Below are 26216 nucleotides of genomic sequence, written 5' to 3'. Positions count from 1 at the left end.
TCTTTGTTAACAATATTATGTTATTCCTATAAGAATACATGTAAAAACGTCTCCTTCTTTTATACTTTATATATAAAATTTTTGATCCACGCTATGAATCGCCATCAAATTTTTGAACAATCATGTTCATAATTATTTAATTATCTTTGATATATGTAATAAAATACAACATGATATGACATATATAATAGTAATAATATCTTAAATGGTAATAATATTCAAACTATTAAAGGGACCACATATACATATGTATATTTAATCTACTGCTCGCGATCGGATTAATACGTCGATGACGTTTAAATATACGCGAATGTTGAACAGCAGAATGACAGGGGGAAACTTAAGCGGCATGGAGGGTAAAGCCGTGCAATACACAGGTCGTATACATGAGAAAATGACGAAGGCAGGTTGCCCTGCGAGGCTATGGCTTCTTCGCACGACACATGCCAATAAAACGTTTCCGCGAGATACGCGCGGCCCCCGTAAAATGCTAATCGAGCCGATTTCTGACGCGCGTCTTTGCAACAGAGTCGACTCTTCTTCTTCTTCCGCTGTCGAGAGTTTCTCTGTCGATCGCGAGAATGGACGGATATTGCGACGAGAGAAACTTCAACCGCACCGTATTTATGCGTGAATGGCCGTCATAAAACGCGAAAGTGTATTGACGGAATCGAATTTCTAAACCAACGCTAGGTGATGATGGTAATTAATTTGGGCTAAACGTGCTAAAGAAATATTTGAAAGCTACTACAGGTATGCAAATTAATTGAAAAATTAGAATTTGCAGAAACTTTTATATATCGAAAAAACACTTTCGGAGACGGGAAAAAGTGAGAGTGGGCAAGTTTCGTTATAAATTGCCGTTAATTCTGTGCGTGAAATTGGAAAACGATGAAGACTTTACACCCTGAAACGCTTGAGAAACAACGCAGTCACGCGGACTGTATGTTATTTTGACGTCCGTAACGTTTGCAATATCTTTCGGCCGAATAAATGCTATGTGTCTTAGAATACATATCTGTGAATAAACGTTGATTAAAAAAAATTGACGGCAACAATTAAGGAGCATAATATACATATAATAATATATTAAACTAAATCTGTCCGTTATATTTTTTTATTTCATAAGCACGTTGATACGAAAATTTATTTTAAATCATTTATCTCGAATGATCTTAAAAAAAAAAACCCCATAAGTTATTATATCATTTTTTTTTTGTGTTTAGATAAATGTCACAAAAAATCGGCTAAATCAGACTCCCTTTTAATTAGGTAATATTTTTCATCGCATTTAAGCAGCTGAGAAGGCCTATTTAGGAAGTAAAAAATTAAAAGCTAATTATACCCGGCAGCTGGTTAATGAAACGTCGCGAAACAATTTACACGATGATACAAAAGTAAGAATTTCGCCATCGAGAGATTCGTCACAGTCGGGCGCGTCTCGATCTCGATTCCGAACTAATATACACGGACAAGAGAGAGATCGATGCCAATTCGAGGCGTGAAATCCACGAAAAGCAACGAGCGAGGATACGCGACGATAATGACTCGTAATAAGCGACGGCGGCGTAAGCGACTCGAAAAAGTCGTTAACTGGTCGGAAATCGGTAATCACGTGGAATAATCGACGCCTCTTATAAGTGCTTACGTTTTTGTGCCCCGTATTAGAAAGAGCCTGGCACGCACATACACGCGCGTACACGCGTGTGTCTCACCGCGGGTGTTTTACCGTTTTAAGAAGCGCTCGACGACGCGGGCGTAGAAGTCGGTCCCTACAGCGGGCCCTTTCTTGCCCAGATCCCCCTTTTCTCGTCGCGTTAATCGGACTCAAGCTGCGCATATCTTGCGGTAATGAGGATTATCCCCTCTTTCCACGCAGGGGCGTAATGGTGACTTTTTGAACCTCGAAGTAGATAATTTTTTTAGGACAAAATAGATAGGTTAAAATATTTTTGTCCCCTAAATAGTTAGAAAGAATTGATAAAAATATATGTGAATTTATTAAAATTCACAAAAAAAAATTTAATTTTTCTAAATCCATTATATTCATTTTTTAATATGCATTTATTATTTCATGCATTTTAGTGACATAAAAAAATAAAGAAAATATTATTTTCCCGCCTTATCTTCAATTTTTATCTTACTTTTATCTATACTTATCCAATCAAAAAATCTTATATTTATTTGTCTTTTTCTCTAGAATCCTTAATTTCCTATAAAAAAAAAGTCTGGCTATTTATATTATAATTGTTTCCTTATTTAATTAAAATGCAATTAAAATGCTGGTCGTTTTTAGATATTTATACTTGTAGAAAATATGTAAATATTAAATGCCTTTAGAATTATGTATTATTCCCGAGTAAAACAAATTTTGTTTTATTCTACATCTCTTGAAAAATATCGCTGAGGAAAACGGTTTTATTATTTCTCAAATAATGTTTGATCGTGAAAAATTATTAAAAAGAAATTGAGAACTTTTCAACATAAGCTAGCACAATCTCGAGGGCAAATTTTAATCGATTCGTATATAAATCCGCCCTTCTTTTCACAAACAGAGTGTCTTCTCAAAAAATATTGTAAAAAAATTCCTGAAAATACTCCTTGATTTTTCAGACATTTTTCTTCAAAATTCGAAATAAAAAGAATATTTTTTTCGAAAATATTTTAGTGCAACTTTTTAAAATAATATTTCTTTTCTAATACTTTGCACTCTCATATAACATGTTTTCAATTGTTTATTACTAAAAATTACAATAAAAAATATATATTGCTTATTTAATATTTTGTTAAAATATTGAATGTATAAACAAAGATATATATATATATATATTTATAATATATTTCAAACACATTAATTCACTTGACGACTGTTTATAATATAAAAGCAAGATTATTAAAGAGAGACTTTTCGGAAAAAATTCCTTGAGAGTCTCGATAAAATTCCATGAGAATTTCCTGATTTTTCCATGGTTTGGATAGTAGACCTGATGAAGCATCTTTTTGTATTTGGTCGCCATTTTAAACACATAATTCTCTTGGCGACTGTTTACAATATAAAAGCAAAATTATGAAAGAGAGAATTTTCGAATTAAATTCCCTGAGAGTCCCGATAAAATTCGATGAGAATTTCCTGAATTTTCTTTGGCTTGGATAGTAGACCTGATGAAGCATCTTTTTGTATCTGGTCGCCATAAGTTCCTTACTTCCCTGGAATGCATTCGCCGAACGTACGAACGAATGAACGAACGGGATATCCTAATCGTACGGTTCATTATAAGCGCGCGCGCGCGAGCGCACGCTCGCTCGCTCGCGATGACTATGACTGATGCCACGGCACGACGAATTGCGATGCGCATTACGAATAAATATCGCACTCTTTGCTCTCCGCTCGCGCGTCTAATGCGGCCGCTCGCAGATGCGGCCGCCACTTGGGTGGGTTTCGAAAATGTGTGTGCACGCGGCGGCGGCGGTACGAAATAACGCGCGATTAAATTAAATTGGCGTACGCGCGGCTTTTCATCAGATCGCACGATAAACATATGTCGGCGTGATGTTGCCCAAGACGATCGATTTATCACCGCGATCAATCACGCGTCCGCCTTCATTCTCCGCCGATGTGAGAGAGAGGAACCAACTACGATGTATCCGGAAACCCGCGTGATATTGAATTAAATCACCGAGGCCGGAATCGCGAAACGGTGCGAAAATGCGTCGCACGCTCTGTTACGTAATACAACAAGCGGCGCATTAAAAGGTGCAATTGCTCTTCTTGCTGAGCGAAAAAGTCAACGATAGAGATCCTGGATCGACAAACGGAATTATTTTATCGTGCTGATAAAAAAATGTCGGTTGGAAAAAGCTCGGAAATATTTTAGATAAAATTAATCAATTAAATCATTTTTTTAAACAAATTATTACAATTAAATTATGTAACATACACATTGTAATAAAATTGTTTACATTATTATAATATATGCATTTTATAGTTAATTATATAGTACAATTATTATATAATTATAATTTTTCTTAAGAGAATTCACCCATTTTTGGAAAATTAATTGATTATCACGAGATCCCTACGTGATTTATGCGAAAATAAAAATAAGAAAAGACGCGTAAAGATTTAACTGTTAATTTACGACTCGCGTAATTTGAATGAAGGTCGAATTATGTCGCGGAAATATCGCGATTACTCGCACGGGGCGGCGCGACGAGCCGAGACGAGACGAGACGAGACGTGCGAGATTCCGTGGCCGCCATCTATCTTCGGGCGCGCTGGTAGCGAAGAAAGAGGGCATAATTAAATTAAATTAAGCTCGGGACGAGCTCTCTCGGCCTCCTTCCGTGACTTCCTTTCCGTCGTTCTCGCTTGCCGCCGCCGTTCTACCGGCGGCGATAGTCGCTCGACGCCGCCTTTATTTGCAAGCAATTTGTGCTCGCGGATCGCGCGGCAAAAAATCCGAAAATAATGCTCGCGTATTAATCATACCCTCCGCCATGCCCTTCCACCGCTGTCTCTTCGTGACGGCTCTTCCTCCGTGAGGGGTCCTTTCGAGGGGAGGGAGGAGGGCAGCCTCCCCCTTCGTGCATCACGGTCCTCTCTTCTCGCTGAGGTCCCGCAAAAATGCGTTCCCGTTCGTTGCCAGTGCATAGCACCAGCGCAATCACGTGCCGAGGCCCTTTGTGATGTGCGTGCGTGTCTCTCGCAGACGACCCCGCGCTATCTGAAATCGAGTCCGAGGAAGCCGGGAGAGAAGCACCGCAGGACTTTAACGCGTCAGCTCTTTAACGCCCTTTGGCAAATTAGTCTCAACGGTGAAATTTTTAATTCAAGATCTACTCGGATTTTGTAAAAATAATCCCTGATCTACCTGGTATTTTTTGTCAAACAAAATTCCGAGTAAAAAATATTAAAAAAATTTTTTTTTTATAATTTTCTCTAAAATAATATTTTTTTATTATATACGATTGTAAGTCTAAATTTCAAAAGTAATTATTTAATATATTTATATATATATATATATATATATATTTTTTTTTTAATATAAGAAAGCTATTTTTTTTTATTACCGAGAGGCATTTATAATTAAAAATAAAAGACGTGAAATTTCGAAATAGAGTGTAAAATTATATAAAGTAATAAAAGAAGAGAAATAGACATTGTCAAAAATGCGTTTGTGAGATACAATTAAAAAATAACAAATTATATATTTTAAATAAACACGCACACTTGTCAAACTGTAAAATGTTTAAAGGGAAGAAAAAAAAGGCGACACTTTTTATTGCGACAAAATATTTTTGTTCTTTACGGCCGTTGAATTCGATTCTATTACAACAATCGAGCACAATCTGCAATTTCGTGACCGCGTGTTGGAGTGGAAACGAAAGCGCAATTAGCGTGATATCGTTATGACGCCGGCCAAGTGGCGGTTTTATAAGTACGTAATATCAGAAGGCGATTGCTAATTATCGTGAGGGAATGAGATAAGGGGCTGCCGGCCAGCGAAAATGGAGTTTAAACGTCGTGCAATCTCGTGACCGCGAAAGCCCGCTGTGCGATTAGCGCGATATCGTTATACTTAATTTCCCTAAACCTGACATTTTTCTTACTGCATTTTGCCGCAGCGTATTTGCCACCGATTAGTGTTATTAGCAATCGCAGGAAAACTGGAGAACCCATTATAAGAACGATGTTAAACGATGATTTGGCAATCAAAAGTACTTATCCAGATATAAACTGCAATTAATGCAAAATAAAGTAGATCCGTTAAGTATCAGTTTTCTTATGAAATTTTCTCTTAATTATAACGTGTCATATAATTGTTTTAATTATATGTTAACTTTAAAATTGCAAATTTTTAAAACCTATTAAAAAATAACAGAACGTTTTATAAAATAAAATGCACTAGTATATAATACAAAAAAAAGAATAATAATATTATAGTAAAATACATATTGCAATAATAATCATATTTAACCCTCACAAGAAAAATGGCGAAAAGATGCATTTTTTATAATTTTTTAAAATATTTAAAAAATTAATTAGTATAAATAATTTTAAAAATAAAAATAAAACATTATGAATAATTAGGTTAAAATTTTTAATCGATACATTTAAAAAAATATTTAATACATGTTAACATGAGAAACATGTGTTTAAACACATGGGTGCTTATTTACAATTGATTGTAAACGTGAAATTATTTTCTGTTTACCTTACTACAATGTCGAGACAATAGAGACACTTTTTTCTATTACTTCTTTGGCTTCTTCAGGGGTTCGAGACCGCTATCGTACTCGGACGTGTTAAGCATCCTCGCCCTCTTCAACAACCCTGTTCTTTGCCCATCGCTGTTCTGTTTCCTCTGCTCCTTTTGCGGCACCCCGTCGGATCTGAAAGCGAAAAAAAGAGAGACGGAGAGAGAGAAAGAAAGAGAGAGCACCCGGGGCGCGTACTTTAATTCTCTCGCATTAGGACTAACCCGCAATTTTCGGTAATTCAACGTAAACGACATGTGGTGAGGACAGAGCGCGATAATCGGAAATTGTGGAAAAAAAGAAGGAAAAAAAAAAGTAAAAGAAGAACGCATCAGCAAAGCGACGATATACATCCGATATATACGGGGACGAAGGTGGGCTTCCGCCACAACTGCCGTACCGAATTTCGTGTTCGTCGCTCCGCGTTTTTGTCCACTGCTCAGCGTCACGCACGAAACACACGTTTTATCTCGCTTTTACAATAGTATCTCTCATTTAATCGGTACTTCACACACACACACACACACACACACACACATACGTTCTATTATTAACTCCGCAGTAATGATCAATGATTTTTTTTTTCAACTACAAACGGAATTTAATACGTACAAAAAGAAGTGAAAGTTATCTTAAAGCTGATATCTGATGGAATAGAAATCTAAATCTATAAAGTAAATTTAGATTATGGAATTGTAAAATGAATAAGTATAAATTAAAAAAATTTCAGTAATTTAGTTTCACTACAATTGTAAGTAAAATTATTTCCGATTAACAGAGATAGTATTCAATCAGATTGTCATAACGCATAACTTACAGGTGTTTATTCAAATCTTGTAAAAGTTCCTTGAAAGGTTTCTGATTTTCCACCTAATTTCGTTCAATATTCCAGGTAAAAAGAATATTTTAAAGAGTTTTTTTAACTTTCTTAAATAAATTTTTTCTTGTATGTGTTTTTTAAATATTTTTCACTCATACAAAGGAAAAACACAGAGCCTTTTAAGTTTCAAGTGCTAAATTTGCAAATGTACTGAAAAAAATTGAACAGCTTTCATAAAATGAACATTTTTATTTTTTTTTATCACTAAAAATCATAAGGAATATTTACTATACATATTCAATATTTTGTTAAAACATCAAATATATATAACAGTGATAGATATCTATATATTCTGAGTCTAAATAAAATTCTATGATAATTTCTTAATTTTTTTCAAGTACAAAAAAATCTTTGAGAACTCCAAATTTTTTATACTTTTCCAAGGAATACCCTGAATGCACTATTTCCTGAATCTACTTCCCCTGCACATGTACAAACCACAAAATATTGATTATTCCAGCTGCAAAGTAGTGATGTATGAATTGACAATTGGGATAACCCACAATTTCGATTCTACAATAATCTTGCAAATGGATGATAGCAAGGAATAAAAGCCCACACACTCGCAGAACGCACTTGGGCTGTAAGATACGCACACAGTCGCATATAAGGTAATCGCACCCACAGAGGCGTACACCGTGGTCGTCTCTCGATCCATTGGACCGTCAGCTCAGTGCCCGCCTTTCACCCATTAAAACTGACTCGTTCTCTCCCTGTGTGGAGAGCACCAGTCGGTTGCCCGTCGTGTTCACCCAAAGCACGCCCATTCAAATCGCATTAAACACGTTAATGCGTAATGCCGGTCTCAGGGGGGAAAAAGATTCGCTGCGCGTAACGCGAAAAAAAGGGCAGTTTGAGAAAGAAGACGCAGAGAAAGAGAGAGAGAAAAGAGAGAGGGAGAAAGATAGAAGAATATAGCAGAGAGCGCAGGCAAATGATCGCCGGAGAACATAGGAATTATAAAGCTCGGTAAAAACACAGAAGGTGGTCTGCAGTCGTGTGATGCAGACGACGTGATACATGAAGCAGAAAGGAAAGGGTTGGCGTAGAAATTAATAAGTACGACGCCGTGGTAGTTGGGCTTGATTCTCGTTTGCAGTCGTGATAAAAGAAAGACTGGCAGACCAGTAATAAACAGCGAAATACTTTAACGCAACCACGATAAGACTGATAGATGTTTAGTTATATAATTTCAATGAGTTCATATTTCAATATCGACATATTATTATATAAATAAGATAAAATATAATTTCCACCTTCATTAATAAAAATATATAAAAAGTAAAAAAGTACAAATAAAAAAATAATAAAAAGTTGGAAAATAAGAGAAATTTTTTTGCGCTTCAAAATCAGAATTCAAAATCAGAATAATGCATGAATGGAAGGCGAGAAAGAGAGGTCAAAACAAATAAAAAAAAAGTCAGAGTGTACAGGAGAATACACACGAGCGAGAAGAAGCAAGCGCAGGTGGATGACAGTTTCAGGATTTCGTGAACGTGAGCGAGAGACGGAACCACGGGGCAAAGAGAGGAGGGAGGCTTGTGCCTGTCCCGTGGTTTCCGTAAATGGCGTAGCCACGGCCGGAAGTGGCGGTCGCATCAGTCTGTTTAATAGCCGTATTGTATAATTATGAACAATGGAGAGAGAGAGAGAGAGAGAGAGAGAGAGAGAGAGAGAGAGAGAGAGAGAGAGAGAGAGAGAGAGAGAGAGAGAGAGAGAGAGAGAGAGAGAGAGAGAGAGAGAGAGAGAGAAGCCCAGAGAAGGGCAGAAACCAGCAGAGTGCCATGTGAAATGCACACCGCTAAAGATAGAATGAGAGAGACAGAGAGAGAGAGAGAGAGAGAGAGAGAGAGAGAGAGAGAGAGAGAGAGAGAGAAAGAGAGGAGGGGACAGAGCAAATGAGACACATTTGTCGCGAGCGAGCGAGACAATGCGAGTTTAGCTGGAGTGAAATGGAGACTACACCGTCACCGGGGAGAGAAACGCGCGGGGGGAGAACACAACGACGAGCACGATGAGAGCCGTATGGCTTATGGTCACCAGCCACCGTAGAACACGTCCGCCCGTTCGTCGTACATGACGGATGACACAGAGCGACAGTTTTGATGCGTCCGCCAACCTCTCTAGGAGCTATCGCACGAGCCATCCTACTCAGCATGAACGTGCTCTACGCACGCCGAGGTAGAGGTAGCGTGAGGAGGGGAGGAGACAGCGGTTAACACGCTAAGCCACGCGTGAATCCGTCATTAATACCGTCACTCCGGAGACGATGGGCCCCGCGATCGCGCGGTTGACATGTCATCAGCTGAGCGCGGGTCAACAGCCAGTGACGGTTTGTGACGTTCGTGTGTTCTCTCCCAAAATGGAAACATATTGTTTACCACAACTATGTGTCACACATCACACACGCATGTCACTATGCTTCTAAAGTTTGCGTTTATACCCGACAATTCAATATGACAGATAGAAACAGCGAGAAACTTTTGTTAAGAACACAATTATTTTATCCTCTAACAAAAAAAGAATTGAATACTTACGGCTTATGTAGGCGATTGTTATGCTTGGGCTTTGAACTTTCTTTCTCGCGTAGCTTCTTACCGATTCCACCGATTCGTTGCGGTGGATCCCTCAACGCGAAACTCTTGGCATAGTGACCCAAATGAAGTTCCTTTCGATTGAATATCTCGCGCATGTCGCGCGGATAACTCGAATAGAAACGTATCCACGAGATGTATGCTGAAAAAAAGAGATTATAACGTAAAGTAAAAAAATTATATCTTTCCAATCACGCACTCTCAATTAGCCAATAGCAATAAATTAAAATTTGTTTTCCTAGAAATGATAAAATTGAGATACAACGTTTCAGTGTGTCAAGTACATTCGTCTCGTCTACGTTTAAGAGGTCACGTGTAACTCGGATGTAATGATCAGTTACGTGTAGTGCGCCCTTATTAATCGCAGTTCCATTAAGTGGTTCCACGGGGGGTTGGACCGCACCCGATTCCAAGCTTGGGGTGTGTGCGCGCCCCGTAGCGGGCTATTAAGGGGCATTAACGGTAAAGGAGGGGGTGGTCGAGTCAAGTGCTGCCAGCTAATAGTCACCCTCGCGTCCCTTCTTAACATCTCTTGCTTGTGCTCACGGGTGAGAAACCCGGGGGATCTCTGGTTCTGAGAGAACTCGACATGTGCTCGACTGACACGGCCGCTGGCTATGTTTCGTGCGAAAAATCTTTCGATCCTGATAGGGTGGACCCCAAATTGGTTTCTCGATTGTCTATCATACATACAGATCGCCTAATTTTTAATGTTTTGTTAAAAATTAAGAAAATGACGGCATTAAATCAAATTATTATTGATAATAATGATAATAATGAATTAAAATTAAAATACATAACAAGACAATTTTTTATAATCATTTTGTCGTTAAATTTTCTTAAACATTATCCTTACATTTATTCAAGCATGGCATATATTCATTGTATCACTTGATACATGACGGGGCTATCTAATCGAATAGATTTAATCGCGAGTGGGCGCTTCGCTTCGGGTCCTCTGTAAGTGTCTCTAATTTTCATAATTCAGTCTTATGTCTCAACGTTTTCCGTCCTGATTTCCGTCTGCTTCCAATCTCAACTCCTCCCTTCCGCACATAAGAAACCCTGCTTGAAGTCTTTCTTGCGGCTTGGTGTCAACGTTGAAAAGGGAGAAATGTTTTTCTCCATTTAGCACATAAATCACACGTGAGGGCGGTGTCTAGCTGAGAAGTCGGGGCGACGAGGAGAACGGAGTATAAGGGGAGGGAGGAGTGTAAGAGCGGGACATTGCATAGCATTGTTCCTAAGTGATGTAACTGCGTCTTATTGTATTTGTATCCTGTATCGCATTGTTAAGAGTCTCTCGCCACAAAGCGTAAGTGGTTTTGGCGGAAGTCACATTCAGTGGTTGGATTGTGTCGGCCACCTCCCCCTGTGAAAGACGCGCGAGCGATATACACTGAATTCGATCTAACTCGCGACGAGTACGGGAGATCAATGTAAAAAAATTTTTTTTTATTTAAATGTGCTATTTTTTAAAAGATCGACTTGTGAAATTAAATTTTAAAAAATGTAAAATGTAGTAAATAAATTTATAACGTCTTAAATTTACATGTAAATATAATTTAATTATATTACATCTGTCAATTTACGCACCACATATATTATTTTGACATATAAATATAAATAATCTGTTAAATAATTTAATGAAATCGAATGACGTTTAGCGAATCAATTATTACGCATCGCGCCGGTTCTATTAATTGTAAGATAATATTAAAAAAATGTTTGCAGAGAATTACGATGAATGGAATATAGTCGTGCATCGAGGCTCAAATCGTATATATGGGATGGGGTGGATGAATCTCTCAGGTTAGTGGCGAGGGTCGTAGCTCGAGGGGGTTCGTTCTATAGAGCTGTACTTGCTATTGAAGGCTGTTCGGCTCTATTGGGGTGATAATGTTACGAATTAGCGAGATTTCCACTTCTCTGCTCACGCGTCGACCAGCGACTCTGCACCGGTCACGAATTAAATAAATTTCGGAATTGTTGCCATAGCATCCACATTATTTTTCACTACATTTTTGTTGCACGAACGTTTTTATGAACTTAATTCCAACATTGAAGAGTATATCTTGTATTACGACTAGTGTAAAATACTATATACTGAGACTTACGTACAACTGAAATTTTTTTTCCATTACTATAAGATATATGATTATATAAAATTAAAAGAAAAGAGCAAGTAAAAGAATATTTAAATATGAATCTGAAAATTAATTTTATTTATATAAATTATATATAATCTGTGTTTAAAGAATTAATTACAATATCTTTTAGAAAATATAATGCAACGTGTCATTCCATTTTCTTAATAAAATAAATAAAAACGTTTGTTTGTTAAAAAAATGTTTCCACAATTTTTTCCACAATCTTTAATGCGTATAATGAATGCAAATAATCTCAGATGTATCGAGAGATGTTAACTAATTTGTTATTCACTTCCTACTTTCCTCTCATTCGCTCCCTCCAAACTTCGGTTCCCATGCGAAAAGTGCAATACCACGGGGGTCACGAACGGCGGCAGCAATTAATCTATCAATCACTAGCTACGTGCGAAGGAACGGTCAAGTGGTTAGCTGTGTAACGTCACTCAAATCTGGGGCGGCTAAGCGCTCAAAAACCGTGGCTAACCTTCGTGTAAAGCCCCGGCTGATGCGGGACAATTTCGAAGCTCGAAAACCTCTTAGAGAGATTAATGGTCCCGAATTTCCTTTTTGGAATTGCTCGTCGCTCGTTCGCGCAGTTATCGCAATTGACGTAACACAGTCGTTAATGCACCTCTACCAAAAATAATCTCCAAGAATTGTTCACGTTGTTTTTGTCTTTTTTTTTATTATCGCGTTAAGAAAAGATTAATTTTCTCAAAAGATTAAGATTCTTCAAAAGCGGGTGACAAAGAGATACTTTTATATTTATAAACGATAGAGACTCTGTAGATTCAAAATAATCGAGAAGTATTTTAAGAGAAACAAGCAACAAGTTTGATTTAATTGACGATATTTATATGAAAGGGAAGTTCGCGAGGGAAAAAAAAAAGTCATCGTGAATATGAAGAGGGCTAATGTCTTCACTTCCACGAGTATTAGATCGAGTATAATGGATTTATTATTGCAGCAAATAAATTCCTCTCCGTAACGACCCTAATAGAGTAACCGTGGCATAGCAAACAGGATCATCCCTCCCTGTCGATAGACTATGTAAATATCCAAGTGGCGAACGAGGCGAATGTGAAGGGAGACAGAATAAGAGTCCCATAATGTGTATGCGTAGGGGTTGCTTGCTTTATATGCGAGTGGGGTGCCCGGTGGAATTGGCTTAGTCTACCCTGAAGTCAGCTCGCGCTTTCGTTACAATCCAACTGCATCAAAGTAGATGCTCGCTCGTGTCTCGCAGCTCCTCATCAACATTTTGTCTCACACGAAAACAAAGATTGAAGCTTTTACTACACGCACGTTTCTTAAAATGTACTCGCAAAAATATATAAATAAATATATCGGTTTTATATAACATCGTATATAGTTATTATTGCAATATCTCATCATTACTACAGCATTACAAAATCACTTACCTTTACATGCTTTTGCGCTAAGTTGCTTATCCTCCAATACTAAATTTTCAAAATCGTTTTGGAGGGCGATAGCTGTCGCCTGCACGGAATTGTGCTTGGAAAGAGGTCCCAGTAGCTTGTCCAAGACATCGTTCATATCTTGCTGTTTGATTCTGATGCGCCTTGACTCGAGCATCCGCACGAACTCGATTTCCGGGGGCGTCAGAAAGATTGTTGCCGCGCCGGAGCACCCTGCGCGTGCTGTTCTACCGATTCGGTGAACATAATCCCTTGCCGAAATTGGCCCGGTATACTGAACGACGCAATCTACCTTCGGCATATCTAATCCTCGCGCTGCGACATCCTGGATAATTAGAAAGAAATACATCTTACAATAGCTCTGGATAAACGACATGCAAAAAATCTTCTTTTATCGTTTATCTAAGATAAGAAAAACACGACGCTCTATGTTTAAATTTATTTAACCAATAGTACAAGATGAGTTATTATTAGAAATAATTTCCTCTAATAAATTTTAAAATGTGCCTTATCGAAGAATATTTTAGATAAAAGTTACTTGATTTCGAGAACATTGTGATTGACATAAGTTTGTCTCAGATGGAAGTATTTCTAAAATTTCAAGATTATTTGGTTTCTGAACGAAATCATATGTTTTTTTCATAACTTTATTCTGTTTCATTCTACATTATAAAAGTATTAAGAAAGAATGATTAACAAATCAACAATTAAAGAGTCATTTTATAATTTATTTCGATTATAACATAAAATATCTAATATTTTTTCAAGTATTCCATAATTTTATTTTACATTAAATAATGAGTTGAATTAATTGATATAAGAAATGCACAATTAAATATGAAAAAAATATACAGATGCAATGTTACACTTATACATATGTCATTAGTCAATTCTACTTATTAATCTTTAGAAAATTTTTAGTGATTTATATATTGAAAGAGTAAAAAAAATTTACAAGATATTTCATAGCTTATGTCAAAATTAATATCTTATAAATTGGATTATTCCAATTATAAAATAAAATTCTGTCTTTATTTTCTTTGTATCTTATCTTTAATATGCAGAATAAAAAAGAAATTTATATATACTAAAAAAATATTTAATTCTCTTTAAAAAAATAGCATTCTCCGAAATACCTCCATTCGGAGTAAATTTTAGAATAAAAAAAGTAATCTGTTGCAGAATGTTTTTTTAAAAAAAAAACCAAAGAAATTTCATCTGGAACATTTTTCTATAAAAAATACATATCTCAAGATTGATTAAGAATGGCAACTTCTTGTTGACAATTCTGCCGGAACAATGTCCTTGGCACTTATCGCGTCCTAGTGTCGAGAATGAGCTTGCTTCCACGAACACGAGCGACGAGTCTGCGCGACCTGCTGGTACAAATGTCTTACAAACCGCGGGGTGATTTCTTGTTTTGTAGCGACGTGAATACGCGAAGCGGGCGCCCGCTGCGAGACCCCAAACGGTGAACGTTTGAGCACAGCCCTGATTTCCTGCGTTCGGCTAGTCCATGATTTACCGTGGCGAGAGTACACCGAGTCTCTTTCCCTTTCTCTCTGTCTCTTTGTCTCTCTCTCTCTCTCTCTCTCTCTCTCTCTCTCTCTCTCTCTCTCTCGATAGGCCTCGAGGACTAATCCCAGACCACCAGTGGGGGGCGTCGCGGCACCCCGGAATTCTTTCGCGGCACGATACGGACATATCCGTGTATTCTTATTACATCTTTTCCTGCTATTAATTCAACACACGTCGACGACGGCGCGATCCGGGCGCCAGCGTGAAGGAATAGAAAGAAAGCAATCTCTACGGCTTCTCCCTCTCGAAATAAATATCGACCGGATATATTCCAATTCGCCCCGTGATTCCGTTATACTTTATCGCTTGATTAATATCGATGAAACTGTTTCTAGATATTTATTTTGTGCGATTGAGAATATTAATGAAGGCGGAATAATTGTATGCATAAAAATTCAATCTCTAGAAAATTGAAATTTGCATTTTAAATTAATCTTTCGAAATTTGTATATGTATATCTTCTGAAAAAAAAATTCGGGAGATTTCTTGGGCAACTTCTTGAAAAAAAATTTCATATAATTTACGAATAATCCTAGAACAACTGCAGAAAAGATGAAATAAAAAATACATTAATTAGGTAGAATATCTCATCGATGCTCGCGATCGTAGCGAGCGCACTTAGCGCATTAAAACGATACAAGCCACCGGTCTCGACGCACGTTAAAGAGAGACGGAGAGCGCCAAAGAGCGATCGATAGCGCGGCGATTAAGACAAACGATCGTTTAAAGAAAGGGACCGGGGATCGGCGGGACGCGGGATCGAGAACTGATCGGCCGTTCAAAACATCTCACTCGGACCATAGATCACACGGCGGTGGATCCGGCTGAGAGCATTCCCGGCCAGGGGGATGCCCCTTCGTGGCTTTTCAACGTGGAAATTAATAACGCCGCCGTAAAACCTACGTGTGGTAGCGACCTCGTAAAACGTGGGCGGCTGCCATCGCGCATTCCGCGGAGTTCAACATTAAGGAGTTAAATATGCCCGACATTTCTCTCCAAGAGAGTACACGGTAAATTATTTTGCTCCCTTCTCCCCTTGCTTGTCGACCGATGTTGAAAGCGTCGTGTCGATACGTTCGACCACGAACGAGATTTATTATAGTCGAGAAAATTTAATTTAGAAATTTACAAGAATAAACGTTAGTAAATATTTATAAATATTTTAATTTTTTATTTTAGTAGTTTCCTATTTATAAAAATTCTATATTCTTATTTAAATGTTTAAATACATCAATATTTAAAACCGTGAAATTTTAGCTCTCTTTCTCTCTGAGTCTTGCATAAATATTAATTTTAATACACAATTGCTTAGCATATTTGAAATTAATTAAAGTTGATTTTTATAAAATTTTAAGTCAAAAAGAAGATTAATGAACAATGATAGTGAACAATGCAAGGTGCAAATAAGTGTTCCTTATAAAAATGAATGAATAATCATACGGCACTGAAGATGCTTAATTTACATCAGCATAATGCAATTATAAAGAAAAGCGTGTAAAAAATCGCATATAAAAAATAAAATTAGCAAAAAAGGTGTTTCTCATTAAGATAATAAGCATCGGAGCGTGTTACATAACATCTAGAATTCTAGATCACCATAAAACGGTGCATGGATTTTCAAATGTTTCACATTCACGCACTTCCAAAGAAACGAGCGCAAATATATTCGACCGCAGTTTTAATCTTTCCGTCTTTTAATTGCCTTACTTCGCTGCAACTTCCTTATTCAAAGTTTGTAACTTGTTCGGAAAAATTATGACGTATACGAAACCCAAGGATGAATAAAATTGAGAAAGTATCGCTCGCAGAGAATCACTATAACTTTATATTATCAATTTTGTAGATTCATGTGCTGTTTTTCTCTCTGATTCTCGCGACGCGAATTTGAAAGAACGTCAATTAATTATAACGCTCGTGTATAGGGTTTAACGAGAATAACAGGAGAAGATAACAGAGGACCCACACGAATTTCGTGGTCGAATCGATTACCCCGAGAGATCGCCTGACGGGAAGGAATTAATTTTCACGGCGCGTAAAAAGATTGTCACTCGTTCGCGTGATGTCGATCGTGCGTACACAAATCTCGCCATCGCAAGATTTAATCATATTTTTTTTTATTTTTTCATTTACGCACGCATTCTGCTTGCGATATACTTTCGGGCACGTAAAAGCGCTATAACAATATATTTCTCGGTAAAATCTGAATTAGCCGATGAGGTAAGATTTAATGAGACCGCGAGTTTTATTTTCGACAATTTACCACGAGACGAAATCGATCGCTTTCACCGGTAATTACGACAGTTAAAGCAGTCGCCGAGAGTTCAATGCGAATCAGAAAGTTGCTCTGTTATTCGACGTCAGATTAATTCGGCCGATGTAATACGGATGTAATTAACGGCGGGGAAAGAAAGTTATCCATTACTTGGCGAACATTATAGCGCCATGATTAATTATGCCGTTCACAGAATGTAATTAGCGAAACAAGCGCCTCTATGAATATATTATAAATATTTTAATCGTATTATAAATCGAATAAAAATATGTATGTCCTTTCACTATGGGGATATCTTGTTGGCGGCACGATTTGTTTCATAAGAAAATTAGTAATCGCTTATAGAAAATTAATGTGTTATGTTACAAAGTTTGAATTGTTAAACGATTTTTTTAGAAAGCGAGGAAAGCAGATAACGGATGATCATAATTATACTCATTACCAAGGCCTCATGCGCCCGAATAATTTTTAACCTCTGGACGCAGCGTGGGTCCAAAGGTATTAAATTCCCTCCCGAAAGAATAAGTCATGGAGAGTGTGTGTAATTTACAGCTCAGAGAGTGCCGACAGCTATCCTTGTGACTGCTCTTGTATTATATATACTCTCTCAGTTTATTTTTTAATTCTCTTTTTTTCTTAATTATATTTAATTTTATATCATTTTTTTTAATATATTGATATCTCTCTCAAATAAAATATCTTATAATATGCTCTGTGTATTGTATTTTAAGAGCAAACAATAATTTTAAATATTTATAGAGATTTTTAATCAAAGGAATAAGAAAAAATTAGAAAAAATAGTCGATATATTTCAGAACAACAGAAGACTTTTTAGACGTATACTTTATATCTATTAAGAAGTCAGACAAGTTAGACATTTAAGTATTTATAAAATATTCAACTAAAAGAAAATTTATGTCCAAATTTTGTCAACATTTAAAGTAATTTTTGTTAATTTAAAATATATGACTCACCGTGCACAGTAGTACTCCACTTTTCGCTTGACTGAAAGTTTTGAAGACCTCCGTCCTTTCTTTCTGCGTCATGTTACCGTGTAGTTTGAAGAATTCTACATCAACCAACGGATCGGAATCTTCGTCATCCTCATCCACTGGTTTCGTAAGGACAGAGGACAAAATTTCGGTATGATAATCCACCATGTCTTGCGTGGCCATAAAGATCAGTATTTTATGCTCCCCAGGAGTCTAACAAATAAAATATCAAAAAATATACAGAGATAGAATAGCTGTAAAATTACATTGTTCTTAAAATGAAAATCATTCCTTACCTGACATCTACTGGCGATGTAAGCGCTCAGAGTGACCATTCTTAATTTAGGCGGAGTGACTATGTAACTCTGAATTACACTTTGTGGAACTATTAGATCTTCGTTGATCTCGCTGGTATCTCCTCCGCTTGTTTCTAAATTCTCTTTAGCCGCGTCGACAAAGATTGGATTGTGCATCGCGAGACCCGCCAATTTTTCAACAGCTTGTGTCAAAGTCGCGGACAATAAAATTGTCTGTCTTCTTGATTCATTTAAATCTTTAAACTCTTGCTCGATCTTTTGAGCATTTTCTGCTTTTGAATCAGATCCTTGATTCTTCACACTTAAATATTTTCTATCTTTTTTCTTTTCTTTCGATGAAACTTCTTTTTCTTTGATAATAATTCTTTGATTGTCATCTTCACTATCATCACTTGAATGATATACATATCTGACTTTATCACTATCAACGTGATTTTCTTCTATTTTATTACCAGATTTTATATCATCCTTTTTTGAAATTTCTTTATCAGTTGATATATTTGTCATATTTTGCTTGAATATTTTCATAGCGTCATATCCTGATTCATTGTTATTGGAACTTGACACTTTCAAAGCACTTACTATCCTAAATTATATAACATATAGAATATAATTAATTAATTTCATAATTATTAATTCTATATTTTCTTATTGTAAATAAATCAAATAATAATTAATTTATATCAGAAATTTATATGACAATCTGTTGTTTTTCTTTATAAAAAAATAAAAAAAGTAAAAGACTTACTGAGAAATATCCTTTTCATATCCCATATCAAGCATTCTATCAGCTTCATCTAATACGAAATATCTAACTTCATTTAACTTTAACGCTTTTGTGTGTCTTATATGATCTAATAATCTGCCAGGAGTAGTTATTAATATATTACATCCCTTTCGTAACCGAGCTTTTTCTGCTTTTCTCTTTTCTCCACCAATTATATATCCTGGTACAATCCATGTAAATGGCTAAAATTATTGTTTATAATGTAGTTTTGATATATACACATATTAAATATTTTTATCAAAAAATATACCTATAAAATATACCTATAAAATATATCTAAAAAATATATCTATAAAAATATATTGCCTAACTCACTTTAACCAGTTTTATAAAACACTCATATGTTTGCAAAGCCAATTCTCTTGTTGGTACAACTACAAGAGCTGATAAACCGCTGTTTCTATTTAATTGTGGTCTAATGTTGTGTAACAGTTCAACAATAGGTAAAGCATATGCTAGTGTTTTCCCAGATCCTGTTTGAGATCTTATTAAAACATCCTTAGCTGAAAATATCTCTGGAATCGCTTTTTGCTGAACCGTTGTCAATTTAGTTATGTGCATATTTTGTTTTAAATTTGAGATCTGTGAGAAAAATAATAGAAATTATTACTTTAATATAAAAATTTTTATTTTAAACATTAACTGAATGTAAATACTAACCATAAATGGGTGAATATTGAGATCTGCAAAAGTGATCTCTGTAAAAACTGGTTCGTCTACAGGTTTTACAAATCTCTGCCCTATCATTGGTACATCAGGGTTATTGCCAAATAAGGAAGAAACTTTTCCACCCGCTTGGTGCATTAGTTTTGGAATGTTTGATTCCTTGTGATTATTTACAATTTTACCTTTACGTTTCTTTTCATTTCTTTTATCTATCCTCTCTGTTACTTTCAAAGTAGGAGATTTCTTAGTTACTATTTCAGATTCTTTATTTAATTTACTATCTTTATCAATGTCACGTGATACATTTAACTCAATTTTATTTGAGTCTTTCTTCAATTGATTTGAGAATATATCGGAAAGTGATTTTTTTTGTTCAATTGAAGTATTTCTCTTTCTCGCCAACAATGTCTCACCGATATGTTGCTTTGTTATCTTTGTAAAAGCTATTGTCTGTTCATTTGTAATATCAGAATTTGCTACAGATAAAACTTTATTAGATTTTAAATCCTTCTTATTAGATTGTTTTATTTTTTCTAACTTTGGAGCTTTTACCGTTATATCTTTAGTTTGAGATAAAATCTGAGGCTGTGCGTTTTGAGTGACAACATTGGCTTCTTTCAATTTTTTGGCAAAGATAGTTGATAATGATTTCTGTCTAATTCTTTTCTTAAATTCCATTTCTTGTGCATTAACATGTTTTGACTCCTCATTATTCACTGCTATACCTTTCTTGCTTAAGGATTGATTTTTCAATCTTTTAATCGAAGTTTTCAAAGACTGGGTCCTTTTCTGTTTATTCTAAGCACAAATATTTATTAAAAATTAATTTCTCTTCTGATATATTTACTGAATTACTATTTTTTAACACAAAATTTGTGATATTTTTGCACATATTTTATACATATATGCATGTGTTTATATTTCTTAACCTAATTTAACCTATAACCAAGTACTTACAGTTTTCGCTGAGAAAACTGGATCCGCCGTTATATTTAAGGAAATATCCATGTCTTGAATTGCCATTGTACAACAAAATAGTTTGTCTATTAGCAAATCACTTTTTTTTGCAAAACAACGGGTAATAATAACGTGTAAAACGTAACGTAATTTAGAAACACACGATGAGCACGTTGCGGAACATGTGGCAAACTGCGCGCATGCGCGCACTTCAGAGCGCGGATTCGATTAATTTCGAGATTCTATGCTATACGTATGCATATAATTATATATGTTTGCTCAACATATATATATATTTTTTTAATTTTGCTGATTATTGTTAATTACATACATATATAGTGTTATTAATTAAATATATATTTAATATACATTTAAATTTTTATTTTAATATATATTTTAATATATATTTATATATATTATATTTTAATTTATATTTTATATATATTTAAATTTTTATACTAAATGCACACGCATATAATATATGTAATGTGTGCGTGGATGCGTATGATGTATATAAAAAAAAAATATATATAATATACACATGTATATATACAAGGTGTTTCGGAGAGAAATCGTATAACAAATTTTATCAGTATGTTTGAGTAATAATTCTAAGCAAAAAATTTATATATAATAGTATCCTATCGGATATCTCATTAGTATTCTTATTTTAATTATTCGTATATATTCATATATCATATCAATTTAGTTTGTTGTCAAAATATGAGTCGAAAATTTATGATAATGAGATGGAATTATAAACTAAATATTTTTATTATATTATTTATTATATATGATTGAAATAAGCATTTCGTAACTGTATACGATATTGTGAAGAAATGGAGTTGGTGAGACGGTCACTATATATGATAGACTATTACATACAAAAGTTTTGTTTTTTGCAATTGAATTTCTTCTTTCTCTCTCTCTCTTTCTCTCTCTCTCTCTCTCTCTCTCTCTCTCTCTCTCTCTCTCTCTCTGTGTACGTTGAAAATAAGATAGATATGTTTATTTTATCAAATAATGCATAATGTATGTATAATCAAATATATAAATATATATGTATATAATTATACAAAATAAATGTCCATATATGTTTCCTTCCTTTTGTAAAATCTTTGTATAGAGAGAAAATAATAAAAGAAAAAATAATTGAAATATAATTAGAATAGAAATGTTTACATATTATTACTTTTTTAGAAAAAATAAAATTTAAAAAATGAGAAACAAAAATTGGCTTTACACTTGCATATAAGTTTATCACATATATGATTAGCTAAAATCTAATATTTATAACAAAAAATTAATACACAGTCAGAATCTGTTTTTAACAAAATACAGTTTGATATATCAGTTTGATAAAAAACATCATACGCATCCACGCATACATTACATATATTATATGCGTGTGCATTTAGTATAAAAAAATTATTTATAAATGAGGAGGAAGAGACTCTCGTATGAAACGTCCCTGTTGAAAACGCGTGCGCGAAGAAGCGTAAATATAATATGCTGACAAACTTGATCGTCATATTTACGACGGTGAATCATTAACACGTCTTTGAAACACCGAGGCAACATCAGGTATCGTGATAATTCACCAACGACACTCCGTTAAAGAATCAGAAATCCTCGTCTTAACAACAGTCATCGACATATCGAAACACAGTGTATATCGATAAATCGTTTGACAATATTATCGGCGGGGCATGAGCCGGGAATCAATTTCGAAGATCATGCGTGTTTACTTCCGACCAAGCGTGTTTACATTTTTTACGCTGTATCGTGCAAGTATTGTGTCCGACAAGGTAACGCGAAGAGTGGCCATCGCGCCGGATGGGATCAGGCATTTCGTGTCTGTAAGGCAACGCGATCGGACGAAAAGAATTTTAAAAATTCGACATGCTTGGTCCTTGTAAGACCTGCTGCATCGACATGTCATTTGCGGCGAGGATAGTCGGGACGTATACGATGGTGAGTTGGACTTTTTCATCTGGCACGATTCCATTTCGAAGCTAACGTCTATATGTATCTGATTTGCACATTTTATTGATAAAAGTGTTGCTCAAAGTGTTATTGAAAACATGAACTCTGCATGGCAAAAACAATGTCGGAGATATTAATAATGAATATGTAGGTTCTTCAAGTATTTTGATATTATCTTAAAAATTAAGTCTTTTTTGATATGTATTAAATCAATTACTCCCTGCCTTTCCCTTTCTTGGAAAATAAACAAAGTCTACAACGGTCTATGGAGTTTTTATCGAGACAAGTTTGAATTTTTGAATACAAAAATAAACATTATTATTTTAGAAATTTATATCTTTAATTGCCACACTTTCAACGTTTCGTTTGTTTTTCTCTCTATTGTTAGTCCATTTCGATTTTAATGATAAACGTGTTGGTAAGCAACTTCTTTGCGAGGATGGAGGATGAAGATTTTTTCGAATCTGTCACGTCCTGGGCAATATTTGGATTAAACTGGATGCAAGCTTTTAGATATACGCATCTTCAGAAGAAAGGTAAGAGAGTGCGAAAATGTGAATTATTTTTTTTTTTGCAAATGAACAACACAATAACGTAACGTCGTACATTTCAGCACAAACAGCCATGGTGTGCTTTTTGATATATATCATTCTGTTTCTGCTGGCCAGTATGTATCTTGCCATGGGATCGATTTCGGTAAGCGTTTTGAAATGTAATAAATTTCTAATTAACTGTTTACAACTTGGTGAAAGTTTAAATTGACATTTTGTATACTTGGAAAGTTATCAAGTAAACAATCGAGAAAAGAGAAGGAAGGAAGACAAAAAACCTAATATTACATTATATTGAGAAATATCTTTCCTTTAATTTCGAACGTATCGCTATAAAGTATTAGTTCTCAATAAATATTGTAAATAATACAAAAGAATCTTTGATTTTTTTAATTTTCAAAAACTATTTGATGTTAAAGGAACTTTTTGCACACATTGTTTACAACTAAAGTGTTAATATATGCACGACTATGTATATCATATATTTTATCTTTTTTCTATATTTATTTTTTTAATTTGGAACGTATCGTTAAACTATAGTCCTCGATACATTTGGTGAATAATTTTCTATAGAAAAATCTTTAGTTTTTTTGATAAAAAAAAAATATTTGACAGTAAGAAAGTCGTTTTGTACACATTTTTTACTAAGTGAAGCGTATATGTACAAATTTCATTATTTTCCTTTCGCGGTAAAGGTCGCGAGTAGAGACATTGTCGATCGAATACAAATTCGTCAAACGCTCTTTATCCGCAAGATGTATTTCGGGCACGTAACAGCCTTGTCTCGAGCGCGCTAACGACTACGCTAACTTCCGTGTACATTCACAGAGAAGACATAAATATGCTGTGCCTTGGATGTATTTGCAAATAATTAACATAATAGATCAGACCGTGGCACTATGTGATCAAATAATATACGATGAGAACGTTACCTTAGCTACATCTGTGACATGCAGCAGCTATTTAAGTAAGTACAAACATATTTCGAATTCTTTTCTATAATTGTAAACAAATTTAAGCTATAAAATCATAATTGCCAATCGGTAAATTCTAAATACAAATATCTAGAATTTTAAATCACCCTTGTCAATTTTATACTTGCAAACAAAATATAAATAGTAATTGCTCTTAATTTGACTTATTCTATTATACAATATAAATTTTGTAGTTATATGTGTGTGTAAAAAGAATATTTAATAAAAAAAGTATTTACTTTCTGTTATAAAATTATAATAATTTACAAAGTACAAATATATTTCTAATCCTTTTCTATAATTGTAAACGAATTTTAGCTATAAAATTATAATTGCCAATTGTCAAATTCTAAATACAAACATAGAGTATTTTAAATTATCCTTGTTAATTTTATACTTGCAAATAAAATGTAAAAAGTAATTGCTCTTAATTTGACTTATTTTATATACAATATAAATTTTATAATATAGTTATATATGTGTATATAAAAAAAAATATTTAATAAAAAAAGTATTTACTCTCTGTTATAAAGTTATCATAATTTACGAGATATTTCATAAAGAAAGAGATTGTAAGCTTGACAATAATTTCAGTTTTGAGCGTCTATTTGTGGATGATCGTGCACGCAGCTCGAAACCAATGGTACGAGGTACAGCAGAATCACGTGGAGTGCGAATCAACAATGTCAGATTTTCTACCAGAATTACCTACGGACGGCAGTGGCTTGAAGTCACCTTCCTTTCTCTCGCAAAACTTTTCCATGTTCGAATCGCCACGTCCACCGACGATTCTACCCAAATAATAGGGAAAGTTCACAAAGAACTGTGGATAATTCTTAAAGGAATCTGACAGAATCGCCACGAAGTGAGCTATTGTCAGAATTTATAGGATCGAGGAGGATGTTTGAAGAACCAACGTGTGAAATGGAGAAGTCAAGAGATTTTCACCTGCTTTTTAATTACTTGTTCTTTGACATTATAACTCGAGACTACGCTATTTATATATAGCATATTATTTTTTAAGACATAAATCTCTTTTTGTAATATGAATAAGAATCGAGGAGAGATTAATAACCTATTCATTTATCATACATATACGTACTTAAAATTTGGAATTTTTTCTACGAAATTTAGAAAATTACTATTTGATAAAATTTATTTAACATTCTTGCTTAATACATAGTAGTTCCAGTATACACGATAAAAATTGTTACGACGACTATTGACAAAATAAAATTTTATCAGACATAGATAATTGGAATCAAATAATTAAATCAATGTTTAGTATGAGTTCTAGAGACATAAACGTGTAAGTTTTTTAATACAAGAAATATATAAAATATCCGAGTTAATTTTAATGTATTTATTCGTAAGCTATACGATATTTCTGAAAATTTAGATGTTAAGTTGACAGGCTATTCGTTGATCCCCTTTTCCTAATGGAATATTCGCAAGCTATTAAACTTCGCTACGGCAAGTCAGGATAATGGGAGACAATAAGAGAGATGTATATAATAATGCAAAGAGTAAATGCTCTTATTGTTAGTAATGACAAGCTGCAATTGTTTCAGTGCTTTAATCCTGTGTTTGACAGGAGCAGGAAGAGACTGCATTTGCTCTAATGATGATGTAGTAATACAATCTCGAAGAGCATCTAACACACTTCAGTGCTACCTAAAATTTTGCGTTGGTTGTTATCATCTTCGGCTTTGACAGATTCCCTAGCACTAGTATTGACGGCATGTTCCGGATCGGTTGACATATTACTTCGTATCATGGAGCTGATCCGCAAGAGAAAAGATCAAATCTGTCCAA

The 26216-nt window shown here is 34.8% G+C and overlaps 2 protein-coding genes across 2 annotated transcripts; one reads left to right on the top strand and one right to left on the bottom strand.

Annotated features, from left to right (window-relative positions):
• Window positions 1-6084: 6084 nt before the first annotated feature.
• Window positions 6085-21094, bottom strand: LOC140664150 (ATP-dependent DNA helicase DDX31). The gene is made up of 9 exons (XM_072888971.1): window positions 20891-21094; window positions 19928-20731; window positions 19583-19849; window positions 19229-19449; window positions 18460-19066; window positions 18146-18376; window positions 13304-13646; window positions 9676-9874; window positions 6085-6393 (listed from the first exon to the last, which is right to left on the bottom strand). Exons 1-9 carry the CDS (start codon window positions 20954-20956, stop codon window positions 6255-6257), a joined length of 2877 nt encoding a protein of 958 aa, XP_072745072.1. The 5' UTR covers window positions 20957-21094; the 3' UTR covers window positions 6085-6254.
• A 1391-nt stretch (window positions 21095-22485) lies between these two features.
• LOC140664157 (uncharacterized) lies at window positions 22486-25457 on the top strand. The gene is made up of 5 exons (XM_072888985.1): window positions 22486-22864; window positions 23265-23412; window positions 23490-23572; window positions 24256-24394; window positions 24996-25457. Exons 1-5 carry the CDS (start codon window positions 22793-22795, stop codon window positions 25202-25204), a joined length of 651 nt encoding a protein of 216 aa, XP_072745086.1. The 5' UTR covers window positions 22486-22792; the 3' UTR covers window positions 25205-25457.
• The last annotated feature ends 759 nt before the right edge of the window (window positions 25458-26216 follow it).

This window comes from Anoplolepis gracilipes, chromosome 1 (genome assembly GCF_047496725.1).
Source record: "Anoplolepis gracilipes chromosome 1, ASM4749672v1, whole genome shotgun sequence".
Lineage (NCBI taxonomy): Eukaryota > Metazoa > Arthropoda > Insecta > Hymenoptera > Formicidae > Anoplolepis > Anoplolepis gracilipes.
This window is presented reverse-complemented; position numbering and strand designations above follow the sequence as displayed.